The sequence below is a fragment of the Jaculus jaculus genome, chromosome 1, assembly GCF_020740685.1.
Source record: "Jaculus jaculus isolate mJacJac1 chromosome 1, mJacJac1.mat.Y.cur, whole genome shotgun sequence".
Taxonomy (NCBI): Eukaryota; Metazoa; Chordata; class Mammalia; order Rodentia; family Dipodidae; genus Jaculus; species Jaculus jaculus.
The window spans coordinates 1,672,633-1,690,302 of NC_059102.1; the positions used below are offsets into that span (position 1 = coordinate 1,672,633).

Consider the following 17,670-nt stretch of genomic DNA (forward strand, 5'->3'; position numbering starts at 1 on the left):
CAAAATGCCCTGGCATGTGCATGCATAGACACACACGCATGTACAAATAAATAAAAAGTTTAAAAACTTTCTTGAACTCTGTCTGGATCCACAAAGGCAGAACCAGTAGGTATGGGCTCTATGGATTCAGGACCTGTAGTTTCAATGGCTTATAGGTGCAAGAGCCCTAGACAAAGAACCTGTAGGTATGCAACTGTAAGTACAGAATCACTAGATGTGACAAGTTAAGTCTGTAGGTGTTGGACCCAGACATACAGAATCTCTCATGTAAGACCTGTATGTACAGAACTGTAGGTGTGCTATATATGTGAGACCTATAGTTATGGTAGATAGAGGGGTCAGCCAACCAGCACATGGGGTGGAATCTGGCCCACCATATGTTTTTTTAAATAAAGTTTTAATGGAACATGACCAAAAGGCCTAGATGCTCAGCTGTCCCTGTCACTACCACTCCTTTCCATGAGGCATATGGACGTGGACACCCCCAGTTCTCCACATGCATAAGCCATAACCAGCAGGATCCAAAGCCCTCCACTCACCACTCACCAGTTCATTCCTTTCTTCGGACAGCAAGGCATTGCGATCTTCAAGTTTACGAATGATAGCACTTAGCTCTGCTATTTTTAGTTGGAAGCGCCGGGCATCCTTTTCATCCAACTGCTGTTCCTAAAACACAAATTTACTGCAAACAACTGGATGCAGACATGTAAAACTTTTGTAAATCCCAACCCACCCTGGGGGCCAAAATGTCTATGTAATGACTGTTTACTCCCAAGTGGCTGCTGGTGGCCTGGCCTGAACTGGCAGAGGCAGCTGGCCTGGAACTCATGCACTGCGAACTGCATATGGGGAAGCAGAACATCTGCAGGTGTGCAAATGTGGCAAGTAAGGGCGTGCAAAGGCAGGAGCCTCAGTGTGGGTGAGCACCAGCTGCATGCTTCGTCATGGCTGCAACCTAGCGGTGTCTTCCAGATGGGCCTGCCCTACCTGCCAGGTGAAGCCACCTGTAGAGGATGCGTACAGGAAAAGATGCCCCTTGCAAGACTTCCTGAAGCTATTTTCCAAATGCTCCCTCAAGCTGAGTTGCTAAAAGGTCACTTTTAGAACCACAGGAACTTTAAAAAGCTGTGAAAATATTCTATTCCAGGCTCGGAATCAGGAGCAAGTGCATGCAAGAAGGTTGGTTCTAGCTCAGGTAAGCCTATTATAACACAACCACAAAGTCACTCTCTAAGGCCGATGGCCCAAGGCTGGCTCAGCTTAAAGTTCTGTCCTCAAATCAAACAAAAAGGTGTCCAGGAAGTTACTGAATATGGCGTAAGTTCCTCATTCAATGGGTGCAGGAGAGGCTGGGGAACCAAAGACTCAGAGGGATGGTACAGAACACCCTAGGACGTGGCAGGGCATGAAGGGATCTGAATGAGAAGCAGTAGAGATGAGGTGCATGGGTGTGCAGGCTTCCCATCACTGTCTCACAAGATCATGAAGGAGGAGCAGGAAGTGTGGAGCAGTCACATGAAAAGCAGGCTTGAGGTGAATGGTGATGCATGAAGGGCCAAGCCGGAGCCACAGGTGAGAAGGAGGCAGAGCTCATGCACGTGGGAATGGAAGGGAAGCCACTCATGCATGACACACGTCCTCTCAACCAGCCAAGGGCAGGAGCCGCTACCAGCAAATGCGAGACCTTTAATACAGGGCCCTAGGGGCCACGGGCCAGTGCTTGTGCAGTGTGGGTGAGGAAGGAGGCAGCCATTCTATCAGTCCTCTTGACCAGAGCTGAGTAAACCAAGGGCTGGCTTGAGGGTGTCTGGGAAAAAAGGGTCTGGCTGGACTCCTTGGGGGGCTGTGGCCCAGGGCAATACAGCCACATGGTGCTGTATGTCCATGACTTGGGGCTGGCCAGGGTGAGGTCTAGGGGTGCTTACAGGGCTTCCCGAGTGGTCTGAGGCATCTCCTGCACCGCTTGCATAAGGAAGTTCTCGTCTGGGGCTGCCCGGGTGCCGCTCAGCCTCTTTGGCCTGGGAAAGCTGCTCATCTAAAGCCTCTTTCTGGAGCTGCAGTCTCTGCGCATGCCCGGCTTGAACCCCTAACTCTCTCTCCAGCACGAAGACTGCTCTGTCTTTAAATCTGATCTCCTCCATCTACAAGGAGAACAGAACACGGTCACATGCACAGGCAGAATACAAATCTCCAGTCACCACAGAAACTGGAAGGGTGGCCTCTGAGGGTTCTCATGGCAGCAGCCCTGCCAGCAAGCATCTTGAGCCTTGGGACCAGAAGCCAAAGCAGATGGTTCTGGGTGAGAACTGAGAACCCTCACTTCACATCTTCCTAGCCTAGGACACCCTGTTCCCAGTTGAGGGACCCTTCTGACAGGCCCTGGGCTCTGTGTCTCCCTGCGCCACCAGCCTGGGTGGGCCAGCAAGAAGTCCCCATCACTTGCTGTACTGTGTGTGTGCCCATGACAACGGATATCAACAGGCAGGCTCCAGAAAAGCTGCCTCCATCACCTGCCTCCTGCTGTGCCTCAGGCAGGGACCACCCTGACTCCCCCACACCTGCCAATATGAGCGGGAAGGACAATATTCTTCTTTGGAACAGGCAGAAAGCAAATCTTGATCTAAGTTGTGGCCACAAGCTGGATGCCATCCTCAGGCCAAGAACATTTCCTAAGACTCATGCTGCAAGCTGATGCTTTCAGGGTGAGATGGGGCACCTTTACAAGCAGGCTGCAGGAGGCAGCACCCAGCAGGTCTGACCTGCCCCAGCCCCTGGATGCTGGCTGGGCTGGAGCTATGAGGGCTCTGTGGTCCTCCCACTTTCCCTACAGGGTAGTGTGCCTTATTCTCAACCTCCTAATGGCAGCAAGAAGCTCGGCTAGACACTCCTTCCTCCTGCATCCTAGGTCTCAACCTGTTGCAAGTAAGTGATCAGCCTGAGGTGAACTGATGGGGAAGGGACCCAGGAAGCCCAGGGCTTTATGTGTGGTAAATGGCAGGAAGTTTGTAAGAGGAAAATATTCTTGGAGATGAACAACTCCATTCAAATCATATTTTCAAGTGACAGCTGCTTAGCTTGCTGTTTGAGGTTAAGAAGGAAGGAAGGAAGGAAGGAAGGAAGGAAGGAAGGAAGGAAGGAAGGAAGGAAGGAAGGAAGGAAGGAAGGAAGGAGGAAGGAAAGGAAGGAAGGAAAGAATGAAGAAAGAGAGTAGGATAAATCAGCTACCAGCTGCAGTTAGTTGGAAATAGAGATGGAATGTCTAATTAGCCCGGATCATAAATTCCAGACAAGCCTGAGAAGAACTGGATGAAAGAAACCCCCAGTGGTTCCATTCCTGTCCCTGGGAACATGGCAGTGCTGAAGGGGCAGCAGCCCATCTGGTCCGTGAAACAGGGCAGCTGGTGAACTAGAACGTGAAAGCAGCTACATGCTGTGGCCAGGCGCTCACAGCCAGTCACTAGCGTTTGCTTCCTCTAGGATGCAGACAGGAGAGCTCCTCTGTGGCCAGCCACAACACAGCTGCCGGAGCACTTGGTCTGAGCAAAGGCAGCATGCCTGCACGACTCATAGGACACCTAGGATCCCATCACATGGGCACAGGACGCTCACCTCAGGCTTGGAGACAGGGTCTCTCAAACCCATGGACCTCTCAGTGGAGCCTATATATCTGTCTCCTAATCCCACTGGGTTAGGTTCAGATGCCTTCAGGAGAGGATAGCATGCGCCTTGAGAATGCCAGGTCCTGCCCAGAGAAAAGTGCTCTGCAGAGTTAGATGACCCCCTCCCTCACAGTGGGCACCACTCCATGCACGTGTTCAAGCACAGGGTAGGATGGGGATGGCTCACAAAGCCGTGGCCAGTAGTTAAGGACTCCTGCACACATGCAGACCCATGCCCACACACAGAGGGAATCAAGAAAGTGCTGCTGGCATCACTGCAGACTGAAGGCTGGTGACCCTGGGCCATGGCTTCCTCTCTCCACCCACAACACTAGAGTCCAAAGGGCAGTGCACCTGTCTCCTACCCCCACAATCAAGCACACTGGTGAGCTGCCCTCCAGTGAGTTTGGGCTGAGGGCTCTCCAGAGCATGACCTCTACCAAAGGGTATGTGACCACTGCTGGTTCCCCTCCAGCTGACCACACCTTGTGTCACAGGTGAGGCATCTGACTAAGGCAATGGTGCAGTGCCTGCCACCATGCAGCAAGTGTCCTTAACAGAGGACATAGGTCCTGATCCTATACAATCAGTACTCCTCGCCAATGACAGAGGGGACTCAATCATACCATCTTTCTCTAGGGAGACTTTATCTTTATGAACTCTGCAGGTGATCTGAGCAGAGACATGTCTTGCACCAGAGAAGTGGCTGTGCACAGCGGGGTGTAGAAAGGAGACTAGGAGGAACGCAGTGTGATTTGGGGGGGGCAGGGTGGAGAGAGGGCTACTTTTCCTGGATGCAGAGTCCTGGAAGAGCCAAAGAGGTGGCCAGAGGAGGAAGGAAGCCATCACCAGCCCCAAGAACTGAGGGTGAGAAGATGATAGGAAAGAAAATCTGGAGCCTGGCGCTTGCCAAGGTGTGGTCCAGACAGCAGAGGTCAGAGGGGCTGGCTGAGTCACAGCTGTGGTGGTACAACAGGCAGCCCAGCCACATTCATCCTGGGTAGGTGGGAGGTCTCTGAGAGTTGGCATAGAGAGAGAAAATCAAATATTCTATGCACACAAACCTGCCCTCAATGTCCCACAGACACACTAGGATCTGTTGTATGGCTGAAAATTAATTCCTGAGAACATAGGCTATAAGCAGAATGTCTTGGTTCCCACAGTGCTGTGGTAGTCTGACAACCATGAGAATGGCAGCTCCCAAGCCAGCTTCGCACTGGAGTCGCCTAAGAAGCCTTTGCAGTACATAGGCACTGCTGCAGTCAGGTTCGAATTGCTGGCAGAGATTGCCCGACCAAGAGTAGCTTTGGGGATAAAAGGGTTTATTTTGACTTACAGACTTGAGGGGAAGCTTTATGGTGGCAAGGGAAATGAGCAGAGGGTGGATATCACCCCCAGGCCAACATAAGGTGGACAACAGCAACAGGATACTGTGCCTGACACTGGCATGGGGAAACTGGCTATAACACCCATAAGCCCGCCCCCAACAGTACCCTGCCTTCAGGAGGCATCAATTCCCAAATCTCCATCAGCTGGGAACCTAGAATTCAGAACACCTAAGGTTATGGGGGGGGGGGGAGGACCACCTGAATCAAAACACCACAGGCACCCAGAAGATGCTAGTTCTAGACATAGAGAGACTCTGGAAGCTGAGCAAGTGCGTAGTGCAGATGTGGGACACTGGAGAAAAGGAGAGCTCCACCGGGTTTCCTCCTGAAGGCCTCCCCCGCTGCAACAGCTGAGCACAAGCTCTCCAGAGGAAAGCAGGGTGGAACCTGAGGCTGCCAGCACCAGGGAGTGGTGGAAAGGAGCCCCAGCATCCCCTTGGGCTATGGTTGGCTCCTGAGCTGTGGTCTGCAAGATGAAGGTCCAAGGGGCCACCTGAGAGTTCCTGAGGACCCATTGAGTGAGAAAGAGCAGGTGGGGCCTGGACAGAGAGACCTTGGCAAGTGCTCAGGCATGCAGCAGAGACGACTGCAGTCAGCTCCACATCCTACCATGGTTAACAAGAGAAGGGAAGGGAAACGGGGAGAAGAGGAAATTCAAGGAAAAAGGGAAGAATGAGAATCAACTAAAGCAGATGGTATTTTGAAAATGCCAGAATGAATGACACCTAATTTCTGTATGCCAACTAAAAATAAATAAATAAATGAATAAAAGGAAAAAAAGAAGGTAGCAAAGAAGACCCACCCTACAGAGAAAGAAGACCCACCCTACAAAGAAGACCCACCCTACAAACCCCAACCAACCCTCAAAAGGAGCCAGCCATCTGCTGACCGCCTGTCTGAATGCCTGGACAAGAGAATGCAGAGCTTCTCAGAGGCCTCACCTGCTGCATGGAGAACAGACCACCAGTGACAGAAGTGCTAAAGTAACTGTTGCCTTGAGAGCATCTGACTAGTGTGGGACTGTCATTTTGAAAGACTATACCTCTTCCACTGAACTTAGTCATGATTCACCCATGTGTCTAGTGGCCCTGTTTCTTACTCTATCACATTCTGTCCATCTCCTATCCTGACCTCTCTCAGCAATGGTTCATAAATTTCATGTTTATCTTCTGCTGTGTTTATCTATATTTGATATTCAATGCTATTTTATATGGTGTTTTGAAGTTTTAAATATTTTAAATACACATTTTGTTTCTGATAGATTGAAACATGATTGATGTTTACACTGGTCTTACATCTGCAGCCTTGCTACCTTTGCTTATTAAATTTCACAACCTGTTTGTAGATTTTTTTCTGGTTTTCTTTACTTTCTTTTTTCTTTCAAAGTAGGGTTTCACTCTAGCCCAGGCTAACCTGGAATTCACCATGTAGTCTCAGGCTGACCTTGAACTCACAGTGATCCTCCTACTGTGGGGTTTTTCCAGCTCTGGAAGCCCCTACCTCTATGAGAAGCTTGCTTTTTTTTTTTTTATCTTACTCTAAAATAAACATTTTTTTAAATACTTTCCTACCTCTTGATTCCTTAATTGGCAGAGAATACAGACTGGAATACCCCTTGATGGTATCAGGGCCTTATGAGTGGAATGCAAAGAGTCATAAAGACCTGTTGGGAAGACACAACAGGAGGGACGGAGGTGAACAGATGCCTCACAAAAGATGCTGTGTCAATGGCCATGTGGACGGGGTCCTTCTCACTATCGGGATGGAGTGGCAGTGCTGGCTGGGGCAGCCTGCGGAATCAAAAGACCCTGTCCCCAGAAACCAGTCCTCTAATGTGGGCTCTTGATCTTCTGTGCCTAGCATCCCCCTTGGGCACACAAATGCTGGGAGAAGCTGGTGTTTGTGCCCACCCGAGGACATGAAAGGAATATTTACAACAGCCAAGCCCTGATACAGCTCGAATGCCCTACAGAGAAAATGGATGAATACATGGATGGATTCCCAAGGAACATGCTGTAGGTGTGGTCTATGGGAAGATGGAACAGGTGAAAACAATGCGTGACAAAGAAGAGATGTCACCAGGAAGGGTTTGCAGGTATGACGTGTAAGTTCCGTGGTGGCTGCACAGGCGAGGAACACATGTCAACAACATTCGTCTGGCTTTCTCTCTGCCTTTGTGCCTCCACTGTAGCGGCTGATGCTCTGTTTTCACAAAATGGCTAGGATGCCTGGCCTCCAGCAGATCTGGCTTGCTGGGGCAAAGACTGTGCACTGGGGTTCTTATGAAAACCTCTTGATTTTCCAAGGTGTGCCCATTAAGGTGGCATCTGGGGTGGGGAATCTGCAAGGGTCCATCAAAAAGGAGAAGCTGCCACACCTTCCTGGCCACCTATCTGAGGTTCATGTCCTGGGTGAAACAAGAGCAACAGAAAACATAAGACCAGGCCCTGCCCACCCCTCCCCCTGGAAAGCATGCTTCAGGATTGGCCTCATCTTCACAGCCATCTTTTTTATGAGGTTTTAATTACCACCATATATTAGCCCTCCATGTTTAGCTAGCAGCCTTGACAATGGGGAGGAAGGGACGATACTATAAACCGCAGATTTTACGAGGACGAGGAAATTGCTTTTTGCCTGTAATTCATGTTTTATAGTATTTTTAATAACAGTCCAAGGTTGTATTTTAGCAAATATACTGTGTGCAGTCACTGCACATCCAGCAAAGCTCGCTCGCTCTCTCTCCCCCCAAGATTCAATGACAGCTCTGTGCAAGTGCTTCTAGGGTAGCACAGACCTGTTCCCAGCATGTCACAGGCCAGAAGCTCAAAGGACAGGGGTAGAAGGTGGTCATCCCTTCCTGAGGTCACAGTGAGGTGGGGCAGGTACCTCATTCCTTCCATCACCTCTGGGCTCCCTGTCCTACCAAGCTCCAACCTTTTCTCTCCAAGCTGCAGTAACACACGGGCCACTCAGTACACAGCTTCCAGCTGGTCCCTCACGGCACGCACCAAAGTGTTTCTGAGACCTGCATCTTACCACCCTACACTTCAAACCCATCTGCACGTCAGAGTCTGGGGATTGGGCTGTAAATTCACAATTGGATTTGAGAGAACAGAAAGCCTTCTCACAGACTGGGGACTCAAGTGAAGATGTAGGTGATCTTGAGGCCTCCCTCAGTGGAGCAGAAGGACTCACTGGGCAGTGTCACAAGGAAGAAATGGTCCCACGGTGGCAGCTTTGGGCTTGGCTTCTAGACTCATGGGTAACATTGGCTGTGCCTAAGGGTGCCAGTGACTGGACCCAGTGTGGCACTGACCTGCTCTATCATGGGAGCTAATGCTCTTGGAGCACCTCCTGGGAAAAGGGCCAAACACATCCCTTGTATTTTTCATTACTTTATTTAAATCACACAAAACAGACTTTTTTTGAAGTAGTGTGGTACATTGGTTCAAGTGTCCCCCATAAACTTATGATGTCCTGAATGCTAGGTTCCCAGCTGATGGATATTTGGTGATTAATGCCTCCTAGAGATACTGTGTTGTTGGGGGCGGGCTTATGGGTGTTATAGCCAGCTTCCCCTTGCTAGTGTTTGGCACACTTTCCTGTTCCTATTGTCCACCTTATGTGGGCCAGGGCGTGATGTTCACCCTCTGCTCATACCATCTTTTCCCCCTGCCATCATGGAGCTTGCCCTATAGCCTGTAAGCAAAACAAAAGAAAACAAAACAAAACAAAAAAACCTCTTTTCCCCACAAGATGCTCTTGGTTGGGTGATTTCTACCAGTAGTGTGAACCTGACTGCAACAGTAAGTGTTGGGACCAGAGGAGTGGGGTTTCTGCTAGACACCTGACTGTGAAGCTTTGGCCCTTTGGAGTTGATTTTCAAGAGGAATGTGGAAGGATTTGAAACCTTGGCCTAAGAGACACCTTGCAGTGCTGTAAGTATAGCTTGATGGATTATTCTGGTCAGAGTTGAAAGACCTGAATACAATAAGAACTATGGTCTGTGAGGTTTGGCTTATGAGGGTGAGAAAGAACTTTACCTGGACTGGAATAAAAAGCAGTTTGTGTGAGAAGTTTGCTGTTATGCCCATGTCCTGAGAACTTGTACAGGGTTGCATTGCATAGAAATGGACTGTTGTGAGCAGAGGGATATGGCACAGAAAAAATGAAATCTTTGGGCTGAAATTTCTGTACATTCAACTGCAATTGGGAGATTACAACTATTGAGATTGGACCAGCTCACCTGCACTGGGGCAACAGGAAGAATGTAGACTCGTTTGAAGGGGCTGAGTGCTCAAGGAGTGTCCTGTTCTTCAAAGTCTGCTTTATTACCCCCTGAATTAACAAATTGGCACCCTACCTGGTATTGTGGATATAACAAATGCAGGAAAGAGAGGGTCATTGAGTTTGTAACATAGTCTTGTGTTTTGGAAATGGCCATGGGCAGTATGAAGCAGGTTTGCTGGATGCCTGCATGGAGACCCCATTGGACCATGAGGACGAACTGTGGGTTGCAGTGGAAACCTGGTGGAGATGCCAGGACCATGAGATGTCTGCCAAGGAGAGCTGCCAGCCCCAGATGAAGTTTTTAAGAACTGTGAATGGCCTAGCTGGAGGGGCAGAATTGGAACTCCAGAGACTTTTGCTGGTTAGAATTACCAAACTTGGAGATTTGTCATTGACTAGAGTTGTTGAACTTGAAGCTACAGAGTTTGATGTTTGTTCTGGTTTTTTAAATCTTATATTGGCTGAATATTTCTTTGCTATGCCCAGTGACATTTTTTGCAGTGTGAATACTTATTCTGTGCCATTATGGATTTTGGGAGGACTTTTTGGTATTATGGCACAGTAAAGATCATGGATCATGGGGATGTATGAGCATCATTGGAATTGATAAAAACTATGGAGACTTTTAAAGTTGGGTTAATACATTGCATGTTGCATCATGTATGGTTATCAGTTTGTGGGGGCCAGGGTGGAATGTGGTGGTTTGATTCAAGTGTCCCCCATAAACTTAGATGTTCTGAATGCTAGGTTCCCAGCTGATTTGGGAGATTTGGGAATTAACACCTCCCGGAGGCAGTGTATTATTGGGGGCAGGCTTATGGGTGTTATAGCCAGCTCTCCCTTGCTAGTGTTTGACACACTGTCCTGTTCCTGTTGCCCACCTTATGTTAGCCAGGGGCTGATGCCCAACCTCTGCTCATGCCATCTTTTCCCCTTGCCATTGTGGAGCTTCCCCTCTAAGCCTATAAGCCCCCCCCCAAAAAAAAAACCCTCTTTTTCCCACAAGATGCTCTTGGTTGGGTGATTTCTACCAGCAGTGCTAACCTGACTGCAACAGGTAGGATCTTGCTGTAGCCCAGGCTGACTTGAAATTCACTATGTATTCTCAGGCTGACCTTGAACTCACAGTGATCCTCTTATCTCTGCCTCCCGAGTGCTGGAAAGCATGTGCCACCACACCCACCTTAACAGAATTTTTACACAGCTGGTCTCTGGGAGCAGTGCCTGAGGGTGGACTGGAGCTACATCCCCAGGGCATATGACAGGATAGCTGGGAGCAAGGAACAGGAGAAAGCCCATTCCAACAGTGACATCTAGTAGTCATGGTGAGTAATGCGACAAGATCGAATGGGAACCCGAGGCTATTTATTCCCTACTGGACTATTGGCGCTGTTCTCAAGAGGGAAGTATGGATCTTCTTGGTCATAAAAAGCATTGAAATCAAGTACACTCCTCAAATTGCTTATGGATTCTATGTGGTTTCTCTGGGAGACTATGAAATAGACAAAATTATTTTTCACTGTCCATTGATTGGATGACTAGGGCACCTGAGAGAAGTGGCAATTGTGTGTCTTGACTCAGGTATTTTATGGCTCTGTGGAGATGATGTTAACATGAAGAACGCTGTCAGAAAGGCAAACATTTCTTGTGTGTGATGGACAGACAAGGGACTATGTATTCCTTTGGTTGTAACATCTCACTTGTTTCCTCCTTAACTAGTGAGTTACATCAAACCCTGGACATGTTCAGGTTGTACATTTGCCTGAGTCATGACTATGCTCTTGGTTATAGTTTATCCTTGAACAGTTCGCTTAAAATAAAAATGGTGGGGAGATGGCTCTGTGAACAAAGGGCTTGCCACACAGTGTGATTATCTGAGTTCAAATCTCTAGAAAATCCGAAAAAAATCAGAAGCTGCAGCAGGTTTCTGTAATCCCAGCACACTTACAATGAGATGTGTGGCAGGGACGGGAGGATTGTCTATAAGCTGGCATACCATCTACCTGGTGAATGAGTGAGAGCCTGCCTCAGCCCAAGTGGAAGGCAAGTCTTGACACGCAAAACCTGTCTTTTAACCTCCACATGTGCACCATGGTGTGCATGCACCTACACTCACACACATTAATGCATGTGTACACACACATGCACAAATAAAGAATGAAAGCACAATCCAGCAATTGGCTCAGGAGGAGGCTCAGCCATTGAAGGCACTAGCTTGCAATGGCTGCTGGCCCAGGATTCGAGTCCCTTGTACCCATGTAAAACCAGACACACAAAGTGATGCATGTGTCTGCAGTTCCTTTGTAATGGCAAGAGGTCCTGGCTTTCTCTCTCTGTTTTGCAAATTATTTTTTAATCCCAGTCTCTTTTCACATAGGAAAATATTATTCTGGAGTTTGTGTGGAAGGGACCAAGAAGAGTCAGGTCTGAGAGAGAGGCCTGGCTGCTTAAGAAACCAGGGCATCTGACAGGCTGAGAGCAAGTGACGTGGCATGGTGTGATGAAAGTGCGCCATCTAGGAGTGCTCAGCACAGGACAGACAGGTGGACAGGCAGGGCAGGGAGTGGAGGGCTTTTTCCAATCAGGGTTCCTAGGACTATTGTGCAGCCATATGGGAAAATATAACTGGGTCTCACACATGCTTCCCCATTCTCCAGCTGGGCAAAGACCTGAACATGGGAGATAAGACTCTAACAGATGAAGATTCATGATTTCAGCATATATATGTATATTTACTGGGGGTATATGTGTATATGGCTTGTGTGCAAGTATGTCTGTTCCTATGTGTGAGTACATGCTGTGTGCATATGTATGTGGGGGCCAGAGGGCAACATCAGGTGTGTACGTCCATGCTTGGCTTTTAAGTGGGTACTTGGCTTGCTTGTGTGGTGAATGCTTTATCAGCTGGGCCATCTCCCCTGGCCCAGGACATAGGAATTTCTTCAGACACAATGAGCACCAAACCTGAAGGAAACACTCAACAAATCCAATTCTTTAAAATTTAAGACTTTAGTCATTTAAACATTTAGACAGAGTGTTACAATAAAGAATGCGAAATGATAGCACAGAGTCGCTGAGGAGACATGTGCCTTTTTACATAAATGTTAGTGTGGGTTAGCCCAGGCCTGAAAAAAGCCTTCTGGGATGTGATAAGCCACAGGCTGACTGGGGAGAACTGCCCCCTAACAACCCTGGAGCTTCCCAGTCAGTGGACTTAGAGTCTGCCCAGATCTTCCAGACTCTCTGGAGTTTCTCTTAGCAAGATTTTTCAGCAATATTTGTGGCTTGTCAGTGTACAAATCTTGCATTCTTTTGTTAAATTTATTCCTAGGCATTTTATACTTTTATGCCCTTATGAATAGAATTAAAAATTGGTTTGTGGATGGAAGGAGGGGGTGAAAGAAGGGTTAATCAAAATTAAAGATGTTATGAGTAAGCCATATGGAATCCTACCTCTTCACTAGCTAATAATATATATATTTTTAAAAAGAAAGTTTGTCTTTCTCTCTCTTTCTCTCTCCACCTGCCTCTCTCTCTCTCTCTCTCTCTTTCTCTTTTTTAAATAAACAAATAAATACAATACAATACAAGGGGCTAGAGAGATGGCTTAGCAGTTAAGGCACTTGCTGGTGAAGCCTAAGGACCCAAGCTCAATTCCCCAGTACCCACATAAACCAGATGTTCAAGGTGACTTATGCTTCTAGAGTTTGCAGCAGTTGGAGGCCCTGGTGTGCCCATTCTCACTCTTTATCTCTTTATCTCCACCTTCCCCCCTCTCTCTTTCAAGTAAATAAATAAAAATAAAAATTTAAAAAGAGAGTTTGGGCAGAAGTACCCTATGGGAGTGAATAATGCTGTGGCCAGAAGCCATAGATAGTTACAAGAAAATTTCAGTACCAGGGGTGGGATATCTCCTGGTAAGTTGTTGGTCAGGGAGGCCCGTGGTACCACCAAAACATTACAAGCTACTGCCAAGGCTATTGGCTGCCCACCAGAACTTGATGATAAGCTCCCACTGCTGAAGACTCCACATGCTTAGGCTGTAGGGCACTGAGACATCAAGCTGGAGCTGAGCTTTCAGGATGCTGGAAAGACCTATGCAGCCTGTTATGGGAGAAAAGGCATTAATGGTCTTAACCATCAGTGGACCCTGCAAGTTGTGTGGCTGCTCAGCCAGGCCAAATGTACAAACTGGTGCAATGGTGGCATGTCTGTCTGGTTAGACTTGAGGATCACTCCACCAGAAGAACTTCCTAGCTAGTACTGAAAACCTAGTCAAACCTATGGCTAAGGAGGTCCCCCTGGAGGGGGAAATGACTACTGTTGTCTGGCTAAGTGGGTACAATTATGCCCACCAAACTGCCCTTTGAGTGCTTATCTTTATGCCCACATATTAATGCTACTTTCACTTTTGGTTAGAGAAGCTTCCCTTTTCAGATGGTAGTGGCCAGTGAGGAGACTCAAAACTCAACAAAATGCTAAGAAGAAGTGACACTAGAGTGTCCAGCACTAAATAAGATATCTCTCTCATACCCTCCAAGGCTCAGGGACCATTACAGAAGAAGTGCCAGAAAGAACATAAGAGCCCAAGGAAGGGAAAGGGTGCTTTGCAATACTGTCTTCCAGACAGTGGCCATGGTATTCATGACCTCATAGTGGCTAATGCTACCTACACAAGACCTGCATAACAGGAGAAAAAAATGATAACATCAAAATAAAAGAATGGATTCAGTAGAGGGGACTCAAAGAGGGGAAAGAGAAAATGATAGGAGAAGATTATGATCATGGTTCATTGTCTATATGTACAGCAGTTAAAGATCCCAAGAGCCACAGGTTGGGGGACAATACCAAGATACCCCCCCATGACTGGCTTATGCTCTTACTACAATACCCAAAGCCCCACAGGAAATACCAGCAACCCCACCGAGGAGGGTCCCCAGCAGACTGGGGGGCAGGGAGGAGGGACATGATGGTGCCAACACATGATGCGTCCATACACAGTACATTCTTAATAAAAGACATTGGTTTGCATCATGTGTTGTTAGTGTGAATCGTAGTAGATAGAAACATAGCTTATTTTTGCATGTTGACCTTGTATCCCAAAACTTTGCTGAACTTCATAGTTCTAATATGTTTTTGTGAGCACCTCTCTCCCTCTCCCTCTTTCACTCTCTGTCTCTTTCTATAACTTTGGCCCCGGACCTGCCGCTAGTCAACCATTTCACCCCCGAGCTTCACTCGCAGCCTTGTTTTTGTAAATTATTTAGGATATTTTATTTCATATACAAACTCTTGTTACCTAAATAAAAGGTTTAATTTCTTTCTTTCTATTATGATGCTTTTAATTTTTCTTTCTTTAATCAAACTGACTATAATTCTTCCATGGTGAAAGAAAAAAGATAAAAGATTTTTTAAGAAGATCCCAATAGTGTCATTTCTGCTCATTCACCTTGCAGCAAAGCCCTGGGTAGCAGAGCTCTTCACCCATGGGCCCTGGGTGCTCCTGGAGCTAGGATGTGAGGGGAAGCTAAGGCATCAACCACCAGGAGAAACAGCAGCCTAAGGAACACTAAGTAGCATGAAGAAAGGAGCTGAGACTTGAAGGGCTGGCATGGTAGCGGCAAGCATAGAAGCTTACCCTTTGCAATGCAGCTTGCTGGTGGGTCTGGCAAAGAAAATTAAACATCATAAAATTGATCATAAAAATAAAATATAAATTTCTACAAAAAAGTGGCCAGGTATAATATTATCTTCAGAAGATAAGAACTGGTGCTGCACCCAGGACTAAGAAGAGAAAGCAAAAAGGTTTGTTTCAGAGAGCAAAAATCTGTCACAGTTGGATATAGGTTGCCTGAAATAAAAATAGACAGAGAAGTTTTCCCATAAAATAGAACAAAAAGCCAAGGTTGGGGAGAAAAATAAGAAACTAAGAGTATGAGCTCAAAGCACCACATTCTGCTGAGCAGGAATAGAGGGATGATGAGAGCCAACTGCAGGTTTTCCCAGCCGACAGCTAGTTGGAAAGGGCTCCTGTCTGTCTGGTGTGGCCAGCAGGGGGTTCTGAGCTCAAGAAGGCTCAGAGAGGCGCTGACCATGGAGCTGGGTGGGAACAGGGCAGAAGACCACTAGCAAACTTCCCACCAGCTACCCTGAGGTTAGTAGAGACAAGGCAAAATGCCTTCAAGTTCCTACCAGACACTATTCCCAACCTACAACTCCTACCAAGTGTGGGGTGGGAATGGGGATGGTTCATGCACACAAGGTCTCACAAGATGACATCCTCTCTGTTGTGCTACAAGGCCATGCTTTGCCAAAGGAGGAGGGGAACTAAGTAGAGGGGAGGAGGATACTGGAGGGTCTAGTAAGAGCAGAAGGGTATGCAAGTAATGAGAAAGGGGTTAAGGTGGCTGGGTGGTGTGCTAGAGGGGAAACCAATGATGGAGAGACTGGAGACATGGTGCTCTAGGAAATAGGGCTCCCAAAAGGCAAGAAAGTAATTCTCTGCTTTTTAAAAGCATTTTATTTATTTGAGAGAGAAAGAGAATGAGAATGGGCACACCAAGGCCTCATACTACTGCAAACAAACCCGAGACACATATGCCACATTGTGCATTTGGCTTTACATGGATACTGGGAAATTGAACCCCCACCACAGGCTTTGTAACCAAGCCCATTTCAAACACTGAGTCATTTCCCCAGCCAATTTTCTGCTTTTGATTGTATTAAGAAGTGGTTTGGGGGCTGGAGAGATGGCTCAGCAGTTTAGGTGCTTACTTGCAAAAGCTGATGGCCTATGTTTGATTCCACAGTACCCACATAAAGCCAGATGCACAAGTGGCAAATGCATCTGGAGTTCATCTGCAGCAGCAAGAGGCCCTGGAGTGCCCATTCTCTCTCTCCCTCTTTCTCTCTCACTCTCTCTCTCCTTTTACTTGCAAATAAATAAATAATTTAAAAGAAAAATGAGGTGGTAGGCTAGAGAGATGGCTTAGCTGTTAAGGTCCTTGCTTGTGAAGCCTAAGAACCCAGGTTCAACTCCCCAGAATTCCCCAAAACCAGAGGCACAAGGTGGGGTGGCGCATGTGTCTGGAGTTTGGTTATAGTAACTAGAGGACCTGGTGCGCCCTTCCTCTCTCTCCTCTGCCTCTTTCTATTCCTTTTTCTCGTAAATAAAGAAATAAGAGGTGGTTTACCCTTCCATTGAAAATTGAGGTGTTTGGCACATAGGCACTTAGAAACTAAGCAAACAAGAGCATGGTGGCTCATGACTTTAATCCCAGCACTCAGGAGGCAGAGATAGGAGGCATGCCATGAGTTTGAGGCCACCCTGAGACTGCTTAGTGAATTCCAGTCAATCTGGGCTAGAGTGAGACCCTACCTCAAAAAAGGGGGGGCTGGAGAAATGGCTTAGTGATTAAGGCATTTTCCTGTGAAACCTAAGGATTTATGTTCAGCCCTCCAGGTCCCATGTAAGCTAGATGCAGTGACACAAGCACGCAAGGTCACACATGCACACAAGGGGACGCACATGTCTAGAGTCAATTGCAGTGGCTAGAGGCCCTGGCACTCCAATTCTCTCTCTTATACTCTCTCAGTCACTCACTCACTATAGCATTAAAAAAAGGTAGTCTGTTGGGCTTGCCTCAAAAAAAAAAGAAAAGAAATGAAAACTAAGTTTAGGGGACACATACAATGTGCAAGCTAGCTATCAGGCTGGACCGGGTGCACCATGGGCCTTGGCATTTAACATGCACACTCACAGTAGAGCAACTGCATGTGTACACTCAACCCAAGATGAAGTTAGCTGGCACTGGGCAAGACGTGCTGGGTCTGCTCTTAAATTCCTGCCAGGCTCTGTGCCCTGAAAGCTGGCCTTTGATTTAGCCCCACCTCATCTTCCATGCTTGCCTGGTCAGTGGGATGCAGGGGTGCGGGGTTTCTGGACACATGTTCCCTACTCCCTGCTAGGCTGGACTTGCAGTGGCTGAGTCCCTCTCTCTACACTCCTGCTAGGAGGCAGTGGCCATGGATGATTTCCCATCATGCTACCCAGGACTGCGCAAATCTCCCTCCCTAAACCTTCCTTGGGACTTCTCACCGATGTACCATATGACCCTGCCCAGGTGTGGGCAGTATACCATGGGGATGGAGGCTGGGAGCAGGGCACAGTGCTGTCTGGGGAGGCATGGTGTGCAGGAGAGGGAGGACAGTCAAGATGAGGTCAGGCAACAAAGCCTAAGCATGGCTGAGACAGTCTAGGATCAAGTCCAGAAGAAGCAGCTGGAGGAGCCCAGGTGTTGCCTCAGAGGCCAAGTAAGGCTGGGAGGGAGCAG

At 47.7% G+C, this 17,670-nt stretch overlaps 1 protein-coding gene across 20 annotated transcripts in view; it reads right to left on the reverse strand.

The window, feature by feature from the left end:
- Nucleotides 1–17,670, reverse strand: part of Jakmip3 (Janus kinase and microtubule interacting protein 3) — a 137,288-nt gene that overhangs the window by 37,600 nt on the left and 82,018 nt on the right. For 10 of the 20 annotated variants that reach the window (XM_045135830.1, XM_045135820.1, XM_045135826.1 and 7 more), the window contains exons 4-5: nt 1,926–2,141; nt 547–666 (exon numbers count right to left, since the gene is read on the reverse strand). In XM_045135830.1, the coding sequence (XP_044991765.1) occupies nt 547–666; nt 1,926–2,141 (336 nt within the window). The remainder of the gene's footprint in view (nt 1–546; nt 667–1,925; nt 2,142–17,670) is intronic. The other 10 variants (XM_045135857.1, XM_045135847.1, XM_045135837.1 and 7 more) reach the window with 3 other exon arrangements.